General features: G+C 45.9%; 1 protein-coding gene across 1 annotated transcript in view; it reads right to left on the reverse strand.

Moving 5' to 3' along the window:
- CCDC34 (coiled-coil domain containing 34) overlaps positions 1-26392 on the reverse strand; it is a 563579-nt gene that overhangs the window by 423579 nt on the left and 113608 nt on the right. The window contains exon 3 of the mRNA XM_069623507.1: positions 14598-14739. Coding sequence (XP_069479608.1) covers positions 14598-14739 — 142 coding nt within the window. The remainder of the gene's footprint in view (positions 1-14597; positions 14740-26392) is intronic.

The following is a 26392-nucleotide window of genomic DNA, read 5'->3' on the forward strand; positions in this document are numbered from 1 at the left end:
TGCTGGCTCCTGTGCACACCAGGACCTCAAAACTGCGTTGTGGCAGCAACGAAAAAAAATGGCTGCACCATCCTGCCTTGCACACTTCAGGCAAAATGGAACAAGGGGACACCCAGAAAGTATGCCAGTGTGTTCTGAAACCTATCAATGGAATCAAGTGAAAAAGCAGCATTGCTTTGCTGCAAAAGCCAAAAATCCCCTTCGAAATGGAACATTTTCACCCTTTAAAAATGCTGCTTTAATGCTAACTCCATCTGTTCATTCTGAAACCACTGAGTAAAAAGGCCCTGTCATGGCCAGGATATTTCACTGTGCTTCACCAAAACCAGGCATAATCCCTGAGTGACAGGCCCAGTCAAACCAACTCATAGAAATCAAGAAGCAACTTTACTTTCACTCGCACGGGAACATGCGTTTATTTATTTCCAAATGTATCCAGGCTCAGCAGTTCAAAGAGACTAACTCTCTGAGCCAGGTCATGTCAAATGCATCTATGCTTTAGATAAAACTCCTGCATTCAAGGAAATGACTACAGCTGCAAAGACAGTGTGGGCAGCTGAGGGAGCTGCAAAACCGAATTTAAAGAAAGAAATGCTAGCAGTTTTAACACATGTGGAGAAATGGGCTTTGCGGTCTGAAGAGAAAAATTGGCCTGTTTAAAAATAAATTGTGAATGAAAGCTTCTTACTTAGCAATGTAAAGGGATGTTAGTGGTGATAATACACATATAGGCTATCTTCTTTCCCAGGTTTGTTTAATTGAGGACCCAAAATAAGAAATAAAAGAGTTTAAAACACATGGGCTGGATTTGCAAGCTCTCAGAAAAACCAGTCATTCCAGTTGCCAGCTATGAAACTTCCCCAAGGAAGGAAGACACCATAAATCCAGGACACGCAAGTGAAAATTGGCAGCTTGAAAAACTTTGAATGTACCAGGACAAAGAAAGTTCACACGCTCGTCAGACATTCGTCTGTGCTCCAGGCTGGGACAATAGAAGTCCTGGGACACTAACCTGTCAAGTATAAGGGGCAATGAAACCTTCAATTAAGATGGGAAATCCCCCCTTGCCTTGAAGGAAATGACAGTTGCTTGCAGTTGTAGAATAAAATAAAAATCTAGTAATAATGGACTGCCATTTGGTTACAAAGACTATTGTATAAAGAAACTTTAAAGACTTTTAATCTCAGCAGCAAGAATTAGTAAAAATTAAAAAGTTTGCAGTTTCAAATATAATTTTGTGGGCCGTCTTTTAAAACTTGGTAGAACTCATTGCTGCATGGGGAACAGAAGTTACAAAATATAACAGATTCCAAGGAAAGTATTAATGTTGCAAAACATAACATTTTATACATACATCCCTGGGGACAATTCGCATCTGTGTATAAAATTGTGGAATTTTAGGCCAGATCTTTCATGTTAAAAATTACCAAAATGTACCAGAAAGGCAAAACAAGGTCACACAGACTGGAGGAGTGGACTGATCTGTGCTGCACATAATATGTAACCTGTGTGTATAATTTGTCAAGAGATTGCAATGGGGTAAATGTATGTTTTTGGCAAAATCGGATTTTAAGTAAAGTAAATGTTTAGTTTCTGGACATTGTAAAACTCACCTCATAAACCTGACATCATTCCCTTGGAAATCCAACCAGTTGAGAGCAAGGCGGAGACTAGCACCCTTGCCCAATCCAAGTAGTTTAGGGGCGTGCGTAGTAAACCCTGCCCAGCCTCTACCTTGATGTCATTTCTCACTATAAATAAGGGTCCCTGACAAGACCCTAGACACACACTCTTCCTGATTTCCTGTACTGCGTTCCTGTTCCATCTATGCAGACTCCAGATCCGAACTACAAGGCCAAGCATTGCTGATCCTGCTCCAGCAAGGCCTACAATATTAAAAACCCACTAATCTCCCATTAACAAGGGAAAAACTGTGATACTTTTGGCATTCTGATCCAGATTGGCTTGCTGCCACTCACTGCATGCTGCTGCCATCCTGCTACCATGATGACCTAATATTATCCAGTAACCAGAATTGCCAGTCCAGATGTGCTACTCGGTAACCAGTCCATGCCCAGCTGATCCTGTCCAGCTGATTTTGTCCGGATGTCCTTTGTTAGACCAGATCCGTTTGGTGACCAGAACGCTGAGTGTCCAGAATCCAAAAACTAAAAAGTGGACTGTGAATATCAATAGCCACCCCACCTAAAACCATAGCCTCTTCTTTGTCCTCATCCCACTCTCTAAGCCACTCTATCCTTATCCTGATACCTTGTTCAAAATGTCACAATCATTCTTGAAACCTTGCCTTTGATTTCTAGTGCTAGCGCCATCTCTGTAGTAATTCTGCCTTGTGTAAATCCCAAGCTATTAATCCTATTTCGAGTGATCGGACTGGTTCCGCCAGGCGGGCGCTGGGGAAATAGGGTTGAATTTGTGAATCAACCCTGGAGCTTACTGTGTCCTCTTTGTGTCCCTCTTCGGTATCCTAGCCTGAATGCTCTAGTGTAGAGTAAAACTGTTCTTGTCAAAACTGATTTTCTTTCCTTTTTCACTGCTCCATTTTACTCAAAACACACCTTTCTAGATCTTGCATAACTCACTCAATATGATCTATAGCTATGCCCCACCACAAAACTGCATTGCGAATTACAATATATATTTCACCAGTTTTTATTAAAAACCATTTGATAATTTCAGGTGGGAATTGCAAAAGTTTGCAAAATTCCCAGCGTGTTATTTGCTGCAACATGTTTTAAAAACCTGCCACTCATTTTCGAACTGTATGCTCTTGGTTATACATTGCTTGTGATTGTTTGTACTTCTACATGGTTTCTGTAGTGAGGAATAATATTTGTTTCAAGGTTTTTACACACAATTAATTTATTCATCAATTTCCAAGTGTCTCTTTTAGCATTGCCAGGGTTTGAAATCCGTTTTTCTCTCTTGTTTGGGGAGGGAAGGTCCGATTTTAATTCGGTTTTCCATTTGTCATTCCCGATTACCTGCTGCTATCCACTTAGAATTGATTATTTGTGGGTTGAGGGAACATTGTAGGTGGAAATTCTAACTCGAGTGCCATCTTACCTAAAATCAAAAAGTGCTCCTATTTCCTGGTGTTTTGTAGATGTATCAACAGAAAGTTAAGTGCATTGCTTACATTCCTATTGTTCTTATCACACCATTGGTGATTGCTGCCCCATATTAAAAATTGAATGATGTCTTTTGAATTTTAAAATAAATAAATATTATATTTTATCAACCAGCCTGGTTCATGGTCCATTGTGACCCGGGTATTTGAAAAGGGGGTGTGACACGAGTGGTGTACACAATGTTATTGAATCTAACATGAAAACATAAGCATTTCACTTGCGTGCTGCATACTAGGCTGAGACTAAGGTGTGTGTGTCGCCTGATTGAAATCCTTAACAGGGGATCCTCACATAGAACTGTCTCTAGGTAGACGGGAGGCTGTTCTGCCATTGCTTGATTTAACTGGCTATCTTTCTGTGTCCATCGTTGATTCATCTTATGATCTGATTCACATGCCATTTGAACTGTTAGCAGTTCATGCATTTCAAAGGAATCAATAGTTAAGAGTGGCACCACGTAGACCTATGTATAATTGCCATTATAGTATTGCCAGAGTACAAAATGTGTTATTGTGATTGTGTATATAACTTGAACCTTATTTATATAAAGAACTGTGTGGACATTCCTTTGTGGGTGCTTGGGGGCTACACTGTACTTAAGAACCAGCCTGCATCACCTCATGAGAGTTTAAGCCTAGATTGCTTGTCCACCTTTTACGAAATAGAGAATCTTGGCTGGTGTGCTCCGTGCTTCGACTCTGCCATATAGAGAGCAGGAGTACAGATACCCCCCTCCAGTCTTTACACTTAGGAATGAAGGTGTCAAGGAAATCTATCCAGAACACCTCCTGTTGGGACAACAATTTTTCATGATTTCCCCCCGCCAGTCCCAGCTCATCTTCTGAAACAATATTGTCCCATGCAGCCGCAAATAGGGGTTGCCATGTAGTGGAGGGGTACAACCGAGGACCATGTTTGGAGCATGCCGCAAAATTAATTGAGGTCTGTGGCCCAGTAGTCCATCTGATTATTACTGAAGTTTGTTTTCTATTCAGTGTGGAACGTATTTAAACATTTTCCTTTTTGACAAAGAGTGATTGGTGTGGACCTGGATGATTATGGGTACCATTGTTATTAACTCCTGCATAATGATCACCTTCATTACGATTATAATATCAGCAAGGTTGATGTTTTACACTTGTCAAGAAGGAAATTAACTTAGGCTGCTCTTTTATGCAGTGTCTACTGTTTTATTGCTAGGTTCATATAAGAAGAACAAGTTACTTCTTACCTTGTAACGTTCTCTTCGATGGGATGTTCCTCCGGCGTATTCCTTATCCTGATAGATCACTTCCAGCTTGCTGGCCTCAGAAATTTATTTCAGTAGAGGGCGCTGCGCGTCGATGTCCCTCGAGCTGGTGTCCCTCGACAGCCTCCGTATCGGCGCTGATGTCATTGTGCGTATTAATAGACTTGCGCATCGTCCGTTGCTCAGTTCCGTTTTGAAGGTTAAGAGTAGCTGTGCATGAATTTGTTTTGACTTTGAAGGGGCGTAAGCTGCAACTATAAGGGATGTTTTACTGAGGGGATGGATGGGAGGGGCGATAAGGAATACGTCGGAGGAACATCCCATGGAAAGAACATTAGAAGGTAAGAAGTAACTTGTTCTTCGAAGGGATTGTGTCCTCCGACGTATGCCTTATCTTGATAGACTCCCATAGCAGTGGTGTGTAAACGGAGGTGGGAGTAAAATTGAAATATTTCCCTTTAAGAATGAACAGAGTGTAACACAGCTTTGCCTAATCTTGTCTCCTGGCTAGAGGAGGAATCCAGATTGTAGAATTTTATAAAGGTATGTGCGGACGACCATGTGGTAGCCACACATATGTCTCGACCTGGTACCCCTCTTTGGTGGGCCGAGGAGGCTGCAATACCCTTGGTTGAATGAGCCCTAAGGTGTTGAGGGGGCTCTTTCCCTGCCAATTTGTAGCATTCTAGAATGGCTAAAATAATCCATCTGGAAATGGTCTGTTTTGCGATTGGCAATCCTAATTTGAGTCCTGCATAACCTATAAACAGTTGGTCTGCTTGCCTAATCCTAGCAAGTATGCGGATATAAAAACTCAAGGCTCGCCTTGGATCCAGCCTATGTAGCCTCTCTTCCTCTTTCCCAAGATGGGCAGGAGGATAGAATGAAAGTAAGGTTATCTTCTGAGTGATGTGGAATTCAGAGACTATCTTTGGGAGGAAATTAAGCTTTACTTGTAGGACAACTTTGACTTTGTGAAAAATTGTATGAGGAGGTTTGCAAGATAGAGCTTGTAATTCGCTCACTCTTCTGGCAGATATCAAAGCCAAAAGTAAGACTGTTTTAAGGGTGAGAAATCTTAATGAACAAGAATGGAGTGGTTCAAAGGGAGTACCCATCAGGAAATTTAAGACTAGATTTAAGTCCCACAAGGGAACTTGGAACGGCTTTGGGGGATAGACATTAGTCAACCCCTTCAGAAATTGGATTACTAGGGGTAATTTGAAATATGATGGCTCATCCGCAGTGCGCTTGAAGATCGACAGCGCTGCGAGGTAGCCCTTGATCGTACCAACTTGAATACCTGAATTCGCCAAATAGAGAAAAAAAGATAACACCATTGGTGTACCGCATGAAAAGGGTTTGATATTCTTTTCTCTACACCAGCTGCAAAACTTGTTCCAACGGCAGCGGTATAAAGTCTTTGTTGCTGGCCTTCTAGCCGAAAGCAACACCTCCATGACGTCATCTGGGAGGTCGCAATCCTTGTATCTCAACCTTTCAGAAACCAAGCGTGAAGGTTGAACCGGACCTCCCTTCTGCGAGAGAAGATCCTCCCTGTGTGGAAGACGAATCGGAGGGCAGATGGACATGTCCAGATGGTCCGGGTACCACGTTTTCCTGGCCCAGTCTGGGGCAATTAGGATCATAGTCTTCCGGAATCTTCTCAACCTCCTGATCATCTGAGGAATGACAGGGACTGGAGGAAATGCGTACAGAAGTGGAAACTCCCAGTCCACTAAAAACGCGTCCCCTAGAGCTCCTCTCGGGGGAAATTCCCTTGAACAAAACTGATCGCACTTCCTGTTGATAATGGTGGTGAACAGATCCACCTGAGAGGTTCCCCAAAGGGTGAAGATCTCTTGATGGACTTCCTGAGCTATCTCCCACTCGTGGGAGACTGTGCTATGCCTGCTCAGAGCGTCCGCTGTTAAGTTCTTCTCTCCGGCTAAGTGAACTACCGATAGAGAGATTCCTTCTTGAATTGCCCAAAACCAGAGCTGCATCGCCTCTCTGCACAGTGGCAGTGATCCTACGCCTCCTCTTTTGTTGAGGTAGTGCATGGCCACTGTGTTGTCCGTCATTATTAGGACATGTTTCCCTTGTACAGATGGCAGAAAAGCCTTCAGCGCTAGTCTGATAGCTCTCATCTCCAACAGGTTGATATGTAGTCTGGACTCCAATGGAGACCAACGACCGCTGATGGTCAAGTCGTTGGCATGGGCTCCCCACCCCGTGAGTGGGAAATCCGTGACTACGGTTATCTCCGGCCATGGTTGCCAAAACAGTTCTCCTTTCAAAATGTAGTCCTGACAGGCCCACCACTGAAGGTCTTGAGCCACTTTGTCCGGGACCTGAAGGAGATCCGTCATTCTTCCTGAGAATTGCGACCACTGAGTTCTTAGTGCCCATTGGAGAGATCTCATTCTCAGGCGAGCCTCTGGCACAGGGAAGATGCAGGATGCCATGAGGCCTAGCAACCTCAGAAAGTTGAAGGCTGGGAGACGTTGGGCATTTTGAAACTTGGTGACCATCTATAGAATATCTTGAGCCCTCACCTCTGGTGGCGAGGCTTTCCCCAGGGAAGTGTCCAGGACCGCTCCGATAAACTGGAGTCTCTGTGATGGTATCATCTGTGACTTCTTTAAAATGAGGGAGAAGCCCAGTTTGTGAAGGAAGTGGCAGACATAATCTAGTTGGATCTGAGCTTGTTCCGAAGATACTGCTCTGATCAACCAATCGTCTAGGTAGGGGTAGACTCTGATCCACTCTCTCCTTAAACTTGCAGCCACTACCAACATTAGCTTGGTGAACACCCTCGGGCGAGGTCAGCCCAAATGGCAGAACTTGAAATTGATAGTGAGAGTTGCCATTGCAAACCTCAGGTATTTCCTGTGTTTGAGATGGATTGGCACATGGAAATAAGCATCCTGAAGGTCTAGAGATATCAGCCAGTCCTGAAGCTGGAGGGCGTGAAGGATCTGAGAGAGAGTCACCATCTTGAACTTGTCCTTCCTGTGGAATTTGTTCAATTCTCGTAAGTCCAAGATGGGTCTCAGTCCTCTGTCCTTCTTTGGTACTAGAAAATAGGGGGGGAATACCAACCCATGTTCCTCTCCACTACAGTTACCGGTTCTATGGCACCTTTCTCTAGCAGGTCTAGAATCTCCTGCGAAAGAAGCAGATCTGGAAACTTCAAAGAGTTGTTCCCTGGTGGATGACTCTGAGGGGTGCGTAGAAAAGGCAGGCAGTAACTTTGGGTAACTGTCTCCAATGCCCAATCATCTGACGTAATAGCCTGCCATTCCATCAGATTTTGAGTTAACCTGCCCCCTACTGGTGTCGTGTGAGGAGAGACCTCAGAGTAGTTTAGAGGCGGCTGACGCAGATGCCGAGGGCAAGGAGGCACCTGCTGCTGATGCAGCTTTTGTATTTTTAACCCGTCCACCGCGGGTGAATCGTTTTTGGCCCCTTTGAGCTGGCTGTCCTCTGCCTTTTCCGAATGCGGAATAAAAGCGAAAGGACCTACACCTCCAAGAGGTTCCTGAGGGGCGATACAGAGTTTGACGGATTGCAGCTCCAAGAGATTTTGCTGCTGCCTTGGATGTTTGTAACTTCTCTAGGCTGTCATCAGCCTTCTTACCAAACAAATAAAAGCCGTCAAAGGGCATATTCAAAAGTCTGGCCTGTACATCTGGAGCAAAACCAGACTTTTGCAACCACGCAAATCTGCAGATTGTAGTACTTGCCGCCATGGCCCTGCTGATACTGTCAGCAGAATCAATGCCAGTTTGAAGGCACTCACACATTGCGGCTTTACCATCTTTAATGATGTTCAGAAATGCTTCCCTTTCCTCTCCTTCCGGGAGACAGTCAGCCGCACATGAAGCACACTCCCAAAGTGTATGGCTGAATCTTGCGAGCGTGCAAGTAGCATTAATGGATTTAAGTGCCATGGTACATGTTGAGAAGACCTTTTTTGACATAGTGTCAAACCTTTTATCATCCCTGTCTTGTGGAATAATAGGGTATGCAGATCTACTGTTCGATGAAGTTGCTGCTTGTACAACCAAACTCTCTGGGGTTGGATGTTTGCTCAAATATTCAGGGTCAGAAGCAGATACCCTATATTTGGCAGATAGTTTTTTGTTAACTGCTGGGATAACCTCAGGGGTTTCCCAGTTGACAGATATTTTTCTCTGCAATGCAGTATGAAAGGGAACCACAGGATCTTCCTGTGGGCCTTTAAGTAAAATGTCCGTAAGATCATCCTGTTGAAAAGAAGGTGAAGATGTAGACCACCCCTTGAACTCTATTATTCTGGCCATTAAGACCCTATAAGGGGTCTCAGCATGTTCCCCCTGGGTCTGGTTTAGCGAATTCTACTTCTGGAGAAGTATCTAAACCACTTGCCTCATGCAAAGAGACTTGAAGGTCCTTCAATCTATTCTCTTCAGAGATAAATTCCTCTAGTATAGGTGTAGTGTTCCTCTGTAACCCAAATGGTTTTTCATGGTCAGAATCCTCCCCTTCCTCATATATAGAGGACAAAGCTCTGAAATAATCTGACCTTGGGTATGGTTTAAAACCCATTTCTAAAGCAGAAGAGGACAAGCTTGTAGTCACCGGTTGAGAAAACGATGAAGTTGTCGACATGGAAGTCAGAGGCTTCTATGAAACCGAAAAAGGTGTCGAAAAAGGTATGAAGAGGCCTCGAAGAACTCGAGAGGATCGGAATCCTACTCTGAGTCATCAAGGTTATCGACGACATCCTCGAGGTAATGGTCGAAGCACACGTTACGTCTACTGACTCAGATGTAGAAACAGCAGTAGGTCTGTCCTTTATCAGTGTCGACAGCGGCGTTGAAGACGGCGTCGATTCGACCGATTTGTGTGTCGATGGACCCTTCGATAAAGGCGTAGATGACACAGTCTTACTGCCTTTGCTCAAGTGTTCATGACGCTCTCGGGTAGTTTCTTTCGCCGGGTGCAACGACTCGCAGCGCTTTGATTTTTCGGGTCTTTCACCCAGAGTATCACCTTTAGCCATCTCTGAGGGGGTCGGGGCCGCTTTCTCGAAGACGCTAAGCATTTTTGTTAACGGAATTCCTCCCACTTAGCTGGAGAGCTGTGTTTCGTGGGGCAGGTGACCCTTTCTGGGGAAGTAGAAGACGACGAAGAAGAGGGAGATCTACGACGCCTCTTTTTCTAATGTTTAGATCTCAAAGACTGATGGGAACCGCTTCCAGACCTTGAGCGAGAATGTTTCCTGTGACGGCGAGGAGACGAATGTCTCGACTCTGCTGAGGAAACTTTCAAAGAAGTAGAAGTTTTAAGAGTCTTACCACTTTCTAGCTTCCCCTTACGCTCCTTCAAGGCTTTCACCATCATGGACATACAGTCCTCGCATTCCGAACAGTGATGCTCCGATCCCAGGCACCACAAACAGATCCTGTGAGGATCCGTCAATGACATTTTCTTCCCACAATCTCGACACTTTTTGAAGCCGGACCGTGGGGTCGACGGTTCGGAAGAGGAAGCCATCGAATGAAGAAGATATCTTCGAGGAATAATAAGAAATACTTGAAGAAAAAACTGAGCAACACGATTCCGACGCCCCCGAAGCACGGAAAAATGGAACTGAGCAACGGATGCTGCGAGAGTCTATTTATACGCACGATGAAGTTGGCGCCGATACGGAGGCTGTCGAGGGACACCAACTCGAGGGACGTCGACGCGCAGTGCCCTCTACTGAAAAATGTTTCCGAGGCCAGCAAGCTGGAAGTGATCTATTAAGATAAGGAATACATCGGAGGACACAATCCCTTCGAAATGTATGCTTTTACCATGTATTCAATTAAATAGAAAAAGGTGGGGTCTGATGGGACTGACATCCATTATTGCTGGCTAGAGATCCATTGTCTAGCACATCACTTATAGTGACCAGAAAGAGCTCTAATCAGCAAGTGCACCCGCTATTACTGATCTTAATGGGCAGGGTAGTTGACTGATACAGAGTACGTTTAAGAAGTGGTCATGCAGGATCATGGCAAGATTGTAAATGGTAAAGCCTGGTGCTCCTCGTTGCTCCACGGAAGGAGCTCAGTTCATTTGTTCTCAAGTTCCAAAATTAAAAGCTTTTGTTTGTAATTATGTTTGCTTCAATTATATTACTAGTTTGCTTGCTTCAATGATCAGATGTTCAAAATATACTCAATCGAAAGTATGCTGTAAAAGATTTGTGTTTTAATCACACAATTATCCCAAGAGAATCAACAAATCCTCAGTTAACAGTACAAGCTCTTTGGCCAATGCATTTTCGGTGCAAAGCACCTTCATCAGGTCTGCGTTATTTAAAAAAAATAGTAGTTCAAACAAACGTTTCAATCATGTAATAAATTGTAAGTATTTACATACCCTCATTTGAGCGTGTCACAAATGATGCATAGTTGTATGTCGATGAACAGATCAGGAAAAAACAGAAAAAGAGAGAGTACCCTAATTAGAATACTGGAACCCATATTTGCCTTGTGTATCATACCTTTTACAAACTTCAGTAACCCGCGTCATGTTTAATAATTACCTTAGCTATGACTGGCGAGAGTATGTGTCTCGTGTTCCTTCAATTTCAAGTATACGGGGTAGATATCTCTGCGGGAGAAACAGTATGCAATAAGCGTGTTGAGCTTCATGGTGTAGCTGTGTGTGTTTCAATACCCGTGCAGGTAAAGCCATTACCTCTAGGCCATATTCGTTGAACCGTTCTGCTCGCGCGGCAGGCTGCAAATGCATTCGCACACCCGAGCTTCCGGTTTAAACGTTGCCATGACGACCGAGGCGGCACCACACGTCCAGGATTGGATAGTGCAGGCGTGCCTCCGGTCCCACCCTCCCAAGGGATTGGAGGGGTGGGACGTGGTCAACGTCATGACAGCGCTCTGTCTGGAAGTAGACACTACGTACCGGGTCAGTGCGCCATGTAATTATGTGTAAGTGTAAATATGGTGGTTTGGATATCCTTAATTAAAAGTGTGAGTCATAAACCCGACTCACGCCAAGGTAAAAAAAAAAATCACATGCAATAGGGTCTGGTGTGTGTTAAAAAGAGATCGGAAGTCGACCCGTTATAGAAATGTAGATTGGGCCACCCATCCTTAAAGGGCGCCCACATCATGTCGACATGGTTCTCTGAATAGGTGCTGGTGCCTCGTCTGTGTAGCGTCAACACCCATATCTCTAGACAGAAAGGGGCATGACAACCTCACAATGTGGTTACAAAAAGTTAAACCTATCCCTACGAAATTTCCTTACCTTCTTTACCTCCAATTCCGGACTATACTACGTGGGACAATCCACACGTACTGCAAAAGTAAGATGGAACAAGCATCGCTCCTGCATTCGCAACCATAACAAAAATTCGGCAGTGGCAAGACACTGGACAGGGATATGAAAAAACATAATTTATCCCAGATCAGATTTCAGATAATGGAAGTGGTAAAGAAAGTGGATCCGCACATTAATATACAACAGAGACTGGACCAGCGCGAGTCTTTTTGGATTGACAAATTGGGAACTCTGACACCAAGGGGATTAAATGAAGAGTTAAATTTCACCTGCTGTCTTTAAGAATGATGTGCAGTTGTTTGTTTGCGTTTTTCTCTAAATGTCTTTATCTAAATGTTAATGTTAATGCTTCAAAGTCCACTGTTGGAATCTGCTGACAAAGTTGATGGTTTTTGCAGATATGTGATACAAAGAAAGAGAATTGAGGGAAGGTTAGAAGATTAAGAAATGATGTCTCTGGTCAATGGATGCAGAAATATACAAGCAACATGAGGGGAGATTGAGTGTGCACTCTGACTGCAAATATGGTTTAACTTTTTGTAACCACATCGTGAGGTTGTCATGCCCCTTTCTGTCTAGAGATATGGGTGTTGACGCTACACAGACGAGGCACCACCACCTATTTAGAGAACCATGTCGACATGATGTAGGGGCCCTTTAAGGATGGGCGGCCCAATCTACATTTCTATAACGATCAGGTCGACTTCCGATCTCTTTTTAACACACACCAGACCCTATTGCATGCAATTTTTTTACCTTGGCGTGAGTCGGGTTTCTGACTCACACTTTTATTTAAGGATATCCAAACCGCCATATTTACAGTTACACATAACTACATGGCGCACTGACCCGGTACGTAGTGTCTACTTCCAGACAGAGCGCTGTCATGACATTGACCACGTCCCGCCCCTCCAATCCCTTGGGAGGGTGGGACCGGAGGCGCGCCTGCACTATCCAATCCTGGACGTGTGGCGCTGCCTCGGTCGTCATGGCAACATTTAAACACGAAGCTCGGGTGTGCAGTTGCATTTGCAGCCCGCCGCGCGAGCAGAACAGTTCAACGAATACGGCCTAGAGGTAAGGGCTTTACCTGCATGGGTATTGAAACACACACAGCTACACCATGAAGCTCAACACGCTTATTGCATACTGTTTCTCCCGCAGAGATATCTACCACGTATACTTGAAATTGAAGGAACACAAGAAACATACTCTATCCAGTCATAGCTAAGGTAATTATTAGACATGACGCGGGTTACTGAAGTTTGTAAAATGTATGATACACCACGCAAATATGGGTTTGAGTATTCTAATTAGGGTACTCTGTCTTTCTGTTTTTTCCTGACCTGTTCATCGAGATACAACTATGCATCATTTGTGACACGCTCAAATGGGGGTATGTAAATACTTACAATTTATTACATGATTGAAACGTTTGTTTGAACTACTGTTTTTTTGAAATAACGCAGCCCTGACGAAGGTGCTTTGCACCGAAATGCATTGGCCAAAGAGCTTGTACTGTTAACTGAGGATTTGTTGATTCTCTTGGGATAATTGTGTGATTAAAACACAAATCTTTTACAGCATACTTTCGAATGAGTATATTTTGAACATCTGATCATTGAAGCAAGCAAACTAGTAATAATATAATTGAAGAATTGAAGCAAACATAATTACAAACAAAAGCTTTTAATTTTGGAACTTGAGAACAAATGAACTGAGCTCCTTCCGTGGGGTAACGAGGAGCACCAGGCTTTACAGGGTGGATCCCACTCTGTTTTTCTTTTGATGGTATGTTTTTGTTATAGCCCTGGTGTCATTCGGGCTATTCCTAACCTGGTAGCTCCATATATGTGAAGCAAATTACTGCAAACGCAATAAACACGCCATTTGATCCAAATTTTGAACTTATAGTGGTGCCCACCTCTCCACCGTTTTTTTTAAGATTGTAAATGGTACCATGTTGATGACGAGTAGGTGAAAACATATAGCCACAAACAGGAGAAGGGCTGGAAACCAAATGCCTCATCTGCAGGGCTAAAATCTGTTCAAGTAATATGGATACTTTTTTTTATCAGTTGGACCGCCTGCTCATTGATTAAAGTCTCAATGATGTGACCACTAAACTGCTTCTAGCGATTAATTCAGAGACATAGCAGAAATGATGAGCTCAACCCAAGAAGACTAACAGATTATCCTAGTCAGAGATTTGAAATCTGATAATTCAAAAGAAACTGTCGGCACTCACAAAATAGGGGGATAATTATGACTGCCAATTGGTCCTGATAAGTCAAGTGAGCCCTCACCAATCTAAGTAGGTCTGTCTAGCCTGATAAATGAATAGTGTTATTGGATCAGGTCAACAATTCTGGTAGAGGCATCTTCCGAGAGCAAGGTCTCAGCCATAGCTAATAGATCTAACTTTTTTGTTAAGGATTAATCGTTTCAGAGCAGGTGCGTTTTTCCGGCCGAGCAGCAGATGATAAACTAATGTTCTAGTGAACCAATCTGACTATCTATATAGGAAACCTTTCACTAACACCAGTTCCTCTAACCAAAGGAAAGTAGGGGTAACCAAGGCAGAAGTTACTCGGATAAATAAAACCCATGAAGGGGGTTGTAAAAATGAAACATGGGATTGGGATTAGAATTTTTTTCTGGGTTGTTTTTAGTGCACAGAATGCATGGTTAAAACACAGTCGGAGATGGCAAGGCCACAATGTGACACGAGTACAGCAGTTCAACAATTTTTCAGTTTCAGTGTAACAATCTCTAGCAATAAAAAGAAACCAGCAGTGTCTTATGGGTGAAAACAACTGAGCTCCATTAAGTAAAAAGATGAAACTCTTTACCTGCAAAACCTTAGTTTGTAACTGGACACGTTCTTTTCGCCCTTTGGTAACAAGCCATGCTTCCCATGGTGTGAGATTATTATCTGGCGTGGACAGGTTATCTTTTTTCTCTTGATTTTCCTTTTCCTTTGAAGGTCCAATTCTGGGTATAGAATGATCATAACATTATTTAAAAATTCGTTTTGAGGTTGTGCTTTTAATATAGGTAAACCACTTTCTTTAAATGCTTTGTTTGAAATCAAAAGAAACAGATTACAAAAATCAAGCATTTCAATTTCTGAATACGCTGTAAAATATATGATATAGCTACAAAATTGAGAAACATTCATATCTGCATCCATGTATATATGTAGCATCAGATTAAGCAACAAAATGGTAACAACCAGAGCCAACCCATCAAATACAAGAATTCCAATGCTCCAAGACTAACTTTTCTAACAGATAATACATCAGAAATAAATAATACATAAACCTGCACCAACAGGTTGATGCTTACAGGAAGTAGTTAGAACAAATAAACGTACAGCAACAAAATAGAACTATAATTGCAGTAGCAACAATATAAGTGACAACCCTGTAGCAAGGTTCGAAATTGAAAAGAGCTGGGAGCTATTTAGCTCCTTCTTCTAGCCTGGGAGAGCCTGGCTTGCTATTTTGAAACCAACAGCTATCAGGAGCTACTTCTGGCTCCACAGCCAATTGGTGCTTTATAAACCTGCATACGTGGCATTAACTTGGGAGTATTTGAGAATGTTAATAAAGAAGAATTAGGACACATCCAGTACACGTTTAAATGTAACGAATTACACATAATCGACAGAAAGTTAAAGTGTGCATTGCATGTGGAAGCTGGTTTTGCGGTGCACTGGGTAATCGCTCCTGGTTCCCCAGGGATAGCTCCTGCTACTGGGTGATGCCCGACACCCAGGAGCTAGTTTTAGGTCCTGCTCATCAGATCTTAATTTTGAACCCTGCTGCAGTATATGGCAGTACTCAAATAAAAGTCACAAAAAAGCACATTTATTCTACATCCATTGAAAGAGCTTTGGATTAAAACTGGACCCGTTTTATATCATGATGAAAGTCAACTAAAAATCAAAACAACTCCTGGCAATACTTGTTGGCAGTCCAGAGAACATAGTTACCTACCACTTCACATTTACCACTGAAGAACCAAAGAACTGTTCATACCCATGTCACACTAATCCACATCATGCAATTTGGCCTAGTCGAACACGTTTTAGTCTTACACATGTGATGAATCATGAAATACAAATTTCATACTTCAACAGCAGGGTGTTTCTTTACTAGCTGCTGTGAAAGAATAAAATGCTTATATGTGATATTTTCGCATTTTAAAGGCCGAACACAAAAAAGACGATTTTTTGGGGCCTTTAAAATGCTGTAATATGGCACTCTGAACCCATCAAGCCCCTGGGAAGGCGATCCCGCCCCCACCCTCTTATACTGGATTCATAGAAAATCTAAGGGTTTTACCCACGGAGCGCCCCTTTGATCACCCACCAGATCCCTTCCCAGCCAAACAGTCACACAAACACACATACACGGAATGCCAATAATACACGCCAGACCCTCACAAAGTACCTCAAATTACAGAACAACCTAGAGGTCTAACCGCATTTATACTTTACTTTAGGATATTTATAAGGCGCACCAGGTGATCCTGATGCTTACGGGCGCCTACAAACATACAACGTTTAGTCAGCAACAAATACATAGAACATTACTGGACCGGTTTGTAGTGAGTCAACCCTGGTCATACACAAGACCCATCTAAACAGGAATGTCTTCATATGAGCATAGGAACAATTAAGCATCCAGATTCCATATGCTCAACCCCAAAAATACCCTTCCAGAATGTCGTTCAGAAAAACACCTACACTTCTAAGAGGCTGCAAAAACATTTGCCCAAGTATATTTAAAAACCGGTTGAGGTTGGCTAGTTTTAAACAAGAGTCTCCTGAAAGCTGCCACTTTACAATATGTAGATACTTGCAACGTGCGGCCTCAGATTATCGTAAAGCACATCAAGAGAAAATGCAAGTATAGTAGTATCTGCTTGCATGAACCTCTCGCCAAAGTCACAGTTCTAAATATATAAGGTGAGCCCACCATATAGAGCAGATACTCCATAACCCAATGCTTTTTTGAAACCTTAAAAAACTCCTCCCTTCAGAAAAGCCCTTAAAACTAAATTGTTCAACTAATCGGTAATTGTTCAACAGCTGTCACACTTTTCCACTGTAACCAAGGAACACACTGCCAACCCACTCTGTTAACAAATATCTCGAATTTTTGCCTTTATCTCAATGTCCACCACTGTCATTTATCTGTACATACTCTGTAACAAAGCAAGTATACTTAGGCATCGTGGCGCTGTTAAGGGCCGCTTTTGTGCGCTATACAAATGTAAATAAATAAATAAGGTATACACAAACCCACGCTGACAACCCCATTTCTGCCTCTGGAATACCTCTGGAGCGTGCAACATAGAAATGCAGTCTCCCCATCTGCAAACGTGCTGAAGTGGTCTAGATCGGTGAGGAGGCAGGCACAAGACAGACCGCTGTGGTGACCATCCAATTTAAGGGATACAGATGAGCGGCCAAGATGGGAGAAGGCGAGACCTCCTGCTGAGGCACGTGCAAGCCCAGAATACTTTGTAATCAGTCATGCAAGTGCCATAACACAGTAGTGTTGGGGGTCTCTCCATGACCCATATAGCGATCCCCGTGAGTCCCCAACTCCCACAGACTGAGACACACGCGTCTGTTTAGTTCAGGCTCCTGGTCGCACTGCCGGCGGCCGGGAACGCCCCCTTTATTTATAATGCACACAGTGGCGTGCAACGTCACACCGCCGCGTGCGCTTCCCTTAAGGGGACAGCACCACACTCCTCCGTTTTCATGAGGACAAACAAATGTTCATCAACCGTTCCAATGAAAACACCAACAACACATCAAACAGTGCAAGTAAACATCAACCAGTGCAAATAACCAAAACATCCCACAGCACCCCTTTATTCACAGCCGCCCTGGATCCCCGTGACCAATACCCACTGCACAGGGCTCGCTCACGAAACTTGTCCCAGCACGTAGTCTGTGAGGCGAGCGGGTTTCCCCTCGCCCAGTCCTCTGGGGGTACCTCCCGCTGGCCTCCGGTACGGGCGATCCTTCCGGCGGAAATTTCCGGGCTGAGGATGGGGGAGGAGGGGGGGGAGGAGCGCCTCCACCCTCGTCGGGTACTTCCATACTGTCCTGTTCCTGATGTGGATCAGTTCTTGTGTCCCCTAGACGCTTAAAGAAGCTCACATTCCTGGTGACTGCCGATCTCGCGTCTGAGGCCGTCACCATGGACCCCTTGACGGCCACCACGTCCAGCGGCTCCGGCTCATATGGGAGTGATAGCTTCCCGTGGGGGTGCCTATTTCGGATGAGCACTTCATCGCCAGGTTCCAAGCGTTGCGGGCAGGGCCCTCTTCTCACATTTTCCTGCTCCGTCCGCAGCCTTCGTTCAAAATCCACCTGCTGGTCATCGATCACCCCTGGCTCCTTCTCGCCCACCTCTGGCAACAGTCCTCGAGGGCACTGTTTGAAGAGGGCCTCGGTCGGGGCCACCCCCGTCGATGCATGGGGAGTGGTGTGGTAGACTCTCAGGAATTGATATAGCGCTCTTTGCAGATAGCGCCCTTGGCCTTGTGCTATCCGAAATGTCTTATTCAGAGTTCTCATCAGCCTTTCCGCCTCACCATTGGCTCTTGGCCGGTGTCTGGTCAAATGTTCAAATCAAAAAGGATCAAATGACCTTTTGATCGGAAACAAAAGGACCGAAAAAAAGGATCGCATTTATTTATATATGTTTTTAGTTTAGCATGTATAAAAAACGTTTTTTTATAAAAAAGAAAAACGGGGGTTTGGGGGAGAACCCCCCCCCATAAAAAAAAAAAGAAAACTCGATCCTTTTTTTTCGGTCCTTTTACTGTGGAGAAAAAGGCATTCGAGCCTTTTTTTTTTTCGAACCTTTAACCCAGAGCGGGGTGATCTTCCGTTGTTGAACCCCATACCCGTACATCAGTTCTGAGAAACGTTCACTCTGAACTGGCACCCCATTGTCCGAGCACAGGGTATGAGGAAAACCATGAGAGGCGAATACTTTCTCGTGGGCCACGACTACATGCTCAAAGGCCACCGAGTCCACAAACTCCACCTCCGGGTAGCGGGAGTACTCGTCCACCACCACCACCAGGAAATGGGTGCCCAGCGTGGTGGACCCGAAGTCCGCATGCACCACCTCCCACGGTCGCATCCCTCTCGGCATTGTTTCAATAGCCGGCTCTCATTGTACAGGCGATGCTGCCTGACACCAGACACAGGCAGATACACATTCGTCGACCCTCTGTTCCAACTCCTGATTACCTCATGTATTTTGGCTTGGGACACGACGATCCGGTCACCCCTCAGCAGGAGGCCCGAGGCCGAGAACGATAGTTCCTCTTTCACTTTACACAATTGTTCAAGCACCACCTTGGCTTCCTGGGTGCGTCCGGCCAGTGATTCGAGTACGGTTTTCCATGATCCGTGCTGCATCGCAATCTCCAGGATCTGAAAACACCATCCTGGGCTGCTGCCGCCACCAGGTCCTCGATGGGCATGGCATTCGGGATGGCCGCTTCCACCACCATCCGCACATGGTCATCCGCCTCCTCAGGTAAAGCATCCAGTGATTCATTACTGCCATCCCCGGGGTGACAGGACAGGTAGTCCACTGCATTGTTGGCACCGGGTATATACACTAAGGAGACGCCGTACTCCAGGAGTGCGAGCATCCACCGCTCGATTCTCTCCGGTGGCTTGGACGAGGACCCCGCTAGAATAGGAAGCAGGGGTTTGTGGTCCATTATGACTTACCGGCCGGCCCAGGATATACAGCCTGAAATGCCTGCACCCCCACAATACGGCGAGAGCCTCCCGCTCGATCTGGGAGTAGCGCTGTTCAGTGTCAGACAGTGCCTTACTGGCATACGCTACTGGACGCACGTTCTCGTCCCGGCCAATTTGTGTCAGCACAGCCCCCAGTTCAAATGGGCTTGCATCCACAATGATCTCCGACCGGAGGGTTGGGTCGAAGAAGGCCATTGTGTCTTTGGCTGTGAGGGCACGTTTGATGTCCTCAAACGCTGCCTGCTCAAAAGGGCCCCAATGCCAAGCTGTTTCCTTTTTTGTGGAGGCTCTCAATGGCTCTGACCTTGATGCTAAGTTCTGGATGACCCGACCACAGTACATCACCATACCAAGGAAATTCCTCACCTCTGATACGTTCTCAGGTGGTCGGCCCCTTTGATGTCTTACTTTCCTTGGATCTGGTGACCCACCCCCTTCCTTGAATACGAATCCAAAGAATTCGATCGTCGGACGCAGAAACTCACACTTTTCCCAGTGGAACGTCAGGGCCCAGTGACTGCAGTCTCTCGAAAGTCCTGGCCAGCTTGCGCAAGTGGGCGACCTCCGTCTTGGCGAACACCAGGATGTCGTCACTGATGTTTAGGACTCCATCCAGGTCAGCTAGGGCGCCCCTGATGATGTTTTGAAACACCTCCTCTGCCAAAACTGAGTCTCTTATATCGATACAGGCCTCTGTGTGTTGTGAAGGTCGTTATGTATTTTGACTCCAGATGCTGGACAACCTGGTGGTAATCGGCTCGAAGGTCTAGCTTTGAGAAGAAGCAAGCCCCTTGCAACTCCGCAATGATGTTGGCAATGGTTGGCGTCAAATGTCTCTCTCTCTTGATGGCCTTGTTGGGTAGCCTCATGTCGACACATATCCGTACGGAGTCAGGTTGTTTCGGTTTTCTTGCCACCACTATCAGTGACAGCCAAGGTGCGGGGGCCTCGACCTTCTCAATAATGTCTAAGTTCACCAGATTGTCCAGCTCCTTGTCTACTTGTTCCCTGAGATGGAAGGGTACCCTACGACGTTTCAGTGCCACGGACTGCACAGACTCATCAATGTACAGCCTCACTGGGTGACCGGCCATTTGACCGATTCCTTGGAATAGGGCAGAGTACTTGTCCAATAGGTCATGGATGTCCTCCATATAGACAGAGTAAGCAAAGCTTACATTGCCGAGGGCCTCTGCCGCAGCACAGCTCAGCAGTGTATTCGTGCTCACTGGCGTCACATAGAACCTTGCTGTGATCTTTGACCCATCATGTTGCACCTTTGCCACGAATGTGCCATCCAACGGGATCGGTTCTGACCCTCAGGAGGTGAAGATGCGGGCTCTGGGGCTGACCGGTTTCGGTGGAGTGGCCATCGCATCGTAGTGTCCACAGCCATCACATTGACCGACGCCCCTATGTCCACGAGCACCGGGACTGGCGACTTGTTTACGGCCACCACACACCTCTGTTGTTGTCTGTTTTTTTATTTCAAAGCCTGCACACTCGAAACGAAGATGTTGTTCTCCTGCTCTTCTTCCTCCGCTTGGACACCTTCCTCGCCCTGGTCCACCTCTCCCACGTTAGGAGGGCGGGCTTGACGCAGGAATCCGGATCGAACTGGGCCCCTGGGCACTATCACAGGCAGGGACACCTTGCACACATGAGCGTAGTGGTCAGCCAGGCCACACCGTCCACAGGTCCTTCCCACTGCAGGGCACTCGGCGGGGTGCGGCAGGTCATAGCCACACTTTTGGCAGGATTCAACAGCTCTCCCGCCACTGTCACGGGTGCCGGCACCTGGCCTCCTGGCGCCTCTACCACCCTGCCCCACTGCACACACCTCTTCCGTCTTCACAATGCGAGTACCAGCCTCCATTTTGGACGCCCTCGGCTGTGAGACTTCATGGCAGCGTCCCAGTTCAAGGATGCGAGCAAGGGTGGTGCCCGGTTCCCTCAGTACTTGTCGTCTTAGTTTACCTGACAAACAGGCTTGTATTAGGAGTGTTCTAATAATGTCATCTGGGTCACCCTACGCATACGCCAAGGAGAGGCGTTTGAGACGACCATAAAAAGTGTCTAGAGTCTCATCTTCCTTCTGTCGGGCCGACAGCATGACAAACCTCTCGTAGTCTGCGTTGGCGAGTGGTAGAAAGTGATTGTGCAGGGCCGTCTTGGCGACTCCATACGAGGCATCCGTGGTCTGAAGTGACTCAAAGATCTCCTGTACTGCAGGCCCAGCAACGTACAGCAGCGTCGTCAGCTTGCTGTCGTCCGTCTCCATGGTGGCCCTGAAATACATGTCCAAACGGTCCAACCACTGTTTCCACCTGGTCCCCATGCTGGATGGGGGGCCCGAGACATCACAATCTGGGACTTGCTGGAGCACCGCAGGGGCCCGCATATGCATCTGCGCCGTGACTTGGGGCACTGGCTGTGCCACAGGTTGAACTGGAGGTTGGGGCTGGAGTTGAGGCTGCTGTTGGGCTGCAGGCTGCCCACCTCCCTGGCCATTGGGCGCACTCATGAGTTAGAGCGCAGCAGGCACCCCCAAATGGACTGAGGGCCGCAACTCACCCAACCAGCACAGGCCCAAAGGGGGGGCCATGAAGTGCACCAGTCCAGACACACACAGAAAGTCAATTGTCCAGACCTGATGATGATGAAGATGATGATGATGATTAGCAGATGTTGCAGGGCGCAGAATTCACTAGTCCAAAAATATGCCTTTGTACAAAGCAGCTGGTCATGATGATGAAGGAGATGAAGATGAAAACCCTCAGCTGCAGGATGGCATGGATGATCTGCAATCCAGCATGGATGTTCCAAAAATTAGAGCAAGGGAGGAGTACGGGTTAAGCAGGCCTCAGCACTCTTTCCCCTTTCACTCGACGTAGCTCACCCAAAAATCCAAAAATATTTAAAATTTGGGGATGTGTGGGCCGATATAGCTGCCTGCTATTAAGATTTCCAAAAATTCGGCATGGATGCTCCACACGGGCCCTACCAGAGCACTGTGAGTCTCCCCTGCCAGGATTTCAAAATGGTTGCTCGCCGCGTGGCGTCTACCCAGCCCGCGCCATGGAGTGAAGTGGTTGCCGTCATCTGCTCTGCTTCAAAAATTGATTAATGGCTCACCGCCGGGCCCGGGCAACGCACCGACCTCGTCGCCACTGTTGGGGGTCTCTACATGACCCGTATGGCGATCCCTGTGAGCCCCCAACTCCCATAGACCGAGGCACACACGTCTGCTTAGTTCGGGCTCCCTGGTCGCACTGCCGCCAGCCGGGAACACCCACTTTATTTATAATGCACGCGGCGGCGTGCAACCTCACGCTGCCGCGTGCGCTCCCCTTAAGGGGACAGCACCACAAGTAGTATGATTTATCCAACCAGAAAGCGTACATAGGAGGCCCATTCGAAGTACAAAAAGGTGTTGTCTGTGCTGCCTTTTTATTTATTATTTATTTACTTCTATTTTTTAGCTGATCAATACAAACTAAAAGCCGGTTGTTCTGGCTTTGGATAAAATTTTTTTTAAAAAAGTATAACAATTTGAACAATAAACTAATTGCTGTACAATTCAAACTCTATCCACTTCCAAGCATTAACAAATGAGGCTGGCGATTGAATGTCTTTGCAATACTTTTCCATAGCCCGGAGGAAGCCAATGCCTTTCTTGAGTCACTGCCCAGGGTTCTTGAACGCAGGGGGAATAATGACAGAGGGGGGTGAATCCCTGTGAAAGGTATCGGGGTGCAGATAGCTGATGCTACATATTATGTGGTGTACATGTATGGTGGCGGGAAGGGGGCGATGCTGCTGTGGGGGCGCAGAGGTGGCTGGGTGCTACAGTAACCCCCATGCGAAAGCTAATGAGAGTTGTTGTTTATGGGATTGGTGGGAATAATTGGCCTGTTGTGGTTGCCAGTGGTGTGGTGGAGTCATGCTGGGGAGTGCATTGTTTTTTAGTAAGGGCAATGGTTCGGGAGTCACCCCCGCTCGATTCTTTAACTGCCCTGGTCATGGGTGGCAACTGTACTATAGATCAGAGTGTCTGCAGATTAGTATGAGAGAGGCATTCAAGTATGACTAAAGTGCGCCGATGCATGACATGGAACATTTGGGGGCTAATGTGCCCATTCATGTCTCGGAAGGTTCCATTATATATGTTATGTTGTTATGTTATGTTATTTTGCACTTATATAGTGCCTTATATACCATTGGTATGGTCTGAAGGCGCTTGTAGGTTGAACGCCCTTGGGAACCGAAGTTCAGATCAGTAGAGAGAGTAGGGAGAGTCAAAAGGTGCGTGTGAGCACCGGGTATGTGTGCAGCTCGTGCGGTACTCGTGTAATAGCTGCTTCTTAGCGGTAGGTGTGGTGCTTGAGAGACCAGGAGAATGTGTTCGTTCTGGCAGGATTTATCCGGAACGGATGTGGCTGCGTTAGGCCTGAGGAAAACGCCTGGCTGGGGGTGTGGAACCAGCGGTGATTACATAGAATGATGTGGAGTAAGCGGCAGAATGTTGGTATGAGAACAGTTATACCGAATGGTGTCATAGTATCTCTGTGTTCTAGTTGAGTGGTGATGTAAGGAGAGAGTAAGCATGGTGGTGTGGTATGATCGGTTATATGCTCTTTCAGTGAGCACACTTCTAAATGCAACTTTCCCAGAGAGGGTACTGGGCGCACTTCTAAATACAGTTTTCCACAGAGAGGTTATTGGGCACACTTCTAGATTCAGTTTACTAGAGGCTATTGGGCACCCTTCTAAATGCAACTTTCCAGAGTGTCTATAGGATACATTTCTATAGTCAACTTTCACAGATGCTATTGGGAACACTTCTAAATTCAACTTTACAGAGCGTCTATTGGGAACACTTCTAAATTCAACTTTACAGAGCGTCTATTGGATACGCTTCTATAATCAACTTTCAGAGGGTATTGGTTACACTTCTAAATGCAACCTTCACAGCGATGCTATTGGGCGCCATTCTAAATTCCATTTTCTACGGAGAGGCTACTGGGCGCACTATTAAGTCAATTTTTCAGAGAGGCTTTTTCCAGAGAGGCTGTTGGGAACACTTCTAAATTCAATTTACTAGAGAGACTATTGGGCACACTTCTAAATGCAACTCTCAGAGAGGCTATGGGTACACTTCTAAATTTCACTGAGGGGATATTGGACATACTTCTAAATGCAACTTTCACAGAGTGTCTATTGGGAACCCTACTAAATTCACAGCGAGGTTATTGGGCACACTTCTAGATGCAACTTTCCAGAGTGTCTATTGGGCACACTTCTAAATGCAACTGTCACAGAGGATCGTGGGCACACTTCTAAATTCATGGAGAGGCTATAGGGCACGCTTTCTTAATGCATCTTTCACATGTTAACATTCACAATTCCATCTAGATGCGACGCAGGCCAATATTCACAACTCCATCTAAGTGTGGACATGCTAACATTCACAATTCTATCCAAGAGTGGACATGCCAACATTCACAATTCTATCTAAGTGTGGACATGATAACATTCACAATTCCATCTAAGAGTGGACATGCGAACTTGAAGGGTCACCAGATTAAAGTTGCATTTCTTCAGGGGACACACCCAACACAGAGTGGAGAGATGCAATTAGGGCATGGATGGAGATGCCAAAGATACTTGTCATACTCCAGGGGGGGGGGGGGGCGGTTTGCATATTGATACATGGTTCTGTGGGTTTTTGCATGACCCAGGTAGTCAAAGATCAAGAGAGGCGGGCATTGTTGGTGATGGGGGTACTACATGCACAGGCAGTTCGCTTGCTTATCTATTATGGTCCTAATAAAGATACAGTGGATAAGCTAGAGTGGGTGGCCAGGCAGCTAGAGCAGTACTGGGGTGGTAATTTGGGCAGGAAACTTCAATGAAGTGATGGAGCCGGAATTAGACAGAACTAGGATTGCCCTGAGGCTACCGATGACATCAACTAGTAAGCTGCAGGACCTGTGCTGGGCTTGGGAGTTGGTCGACATCTGGAGGGTTGGACATGGGCAGGAAAAGGGTTATACAGTTCACTCTACAGTGCACCAGTCGGCATCCCGGTTCCATGACAAGACCGGAGGCGAACATTATGCTACGCTCTTTTATTACTACTTCCCATAGCAGCCGTTTTTAAAACGTCAAACAAAATCAAACTTTCTTTTCTTTTTCCATCAAATAGACAAAAACAGAAAGAAAACAGTCAACCAGACTACTCCAACTGGGACTACAAATCCCCAAGGTCCTTTTAGTCTTCGCCTCCACCACTAAACCAATCCACGTCGCGCCCAGTCGATACATCACTTCCTGTCCAAACTCCTTCCTCTTTCTTTGCTGCTTCCCAATGAGATAAGTCACTCCTTTTGACTGTCTGGAGCGTGTGAGCATTTGAGACTGTAGGAGTGGTCATGCAGAGCGTATTGGCGGAAGTATATGAGGTTGTGAGTGAGCGGTCAGCATTTTGAAAAAAAAATAAGAAAAAAAAATGATTCTTTGGTAGGCACCGATTCACGGGCAGTTGTGGCCTTAGGACATCGTGGGCCGCGGTCGCAAGGTTTTTATTAGTAGTTGCAGGGAGAACACAGGGGCCGCGAGTACCTTTCCAGCCGCTTAGCTGTCAATGCGGGCTAACCCGTTTTCACGCATGTGCAGAGACTGTTTCCGAGCAGTTTTCACCGCAAATCGATTTCAGAAGCGCCTCAGTCCACGGAGCATCCAGATTAAGGGGATTTGGTAGCGCAGAGCCTCTCTCACATCCTGCCCTCTGCTAGGCATTGGCAACTAAGGCACCAAGCATTGAAAAGAAAA

The sequence above is a fragment of the Ambystoma mexicanum genome, chromosome 11, assembly GCF_040938575.1.
Source record: "Ambystoma mexicanum isolate Mex_15411 chromosome 11, UKY_AmexF1_1, whole genome shotgun sequence".
Lineage (NCBI taxonomy): Eukaryota > Metazoa > Chordata > Amphibia > Caudata > Ambystomatidae > Ambystoma > Ambystoma mexicanum.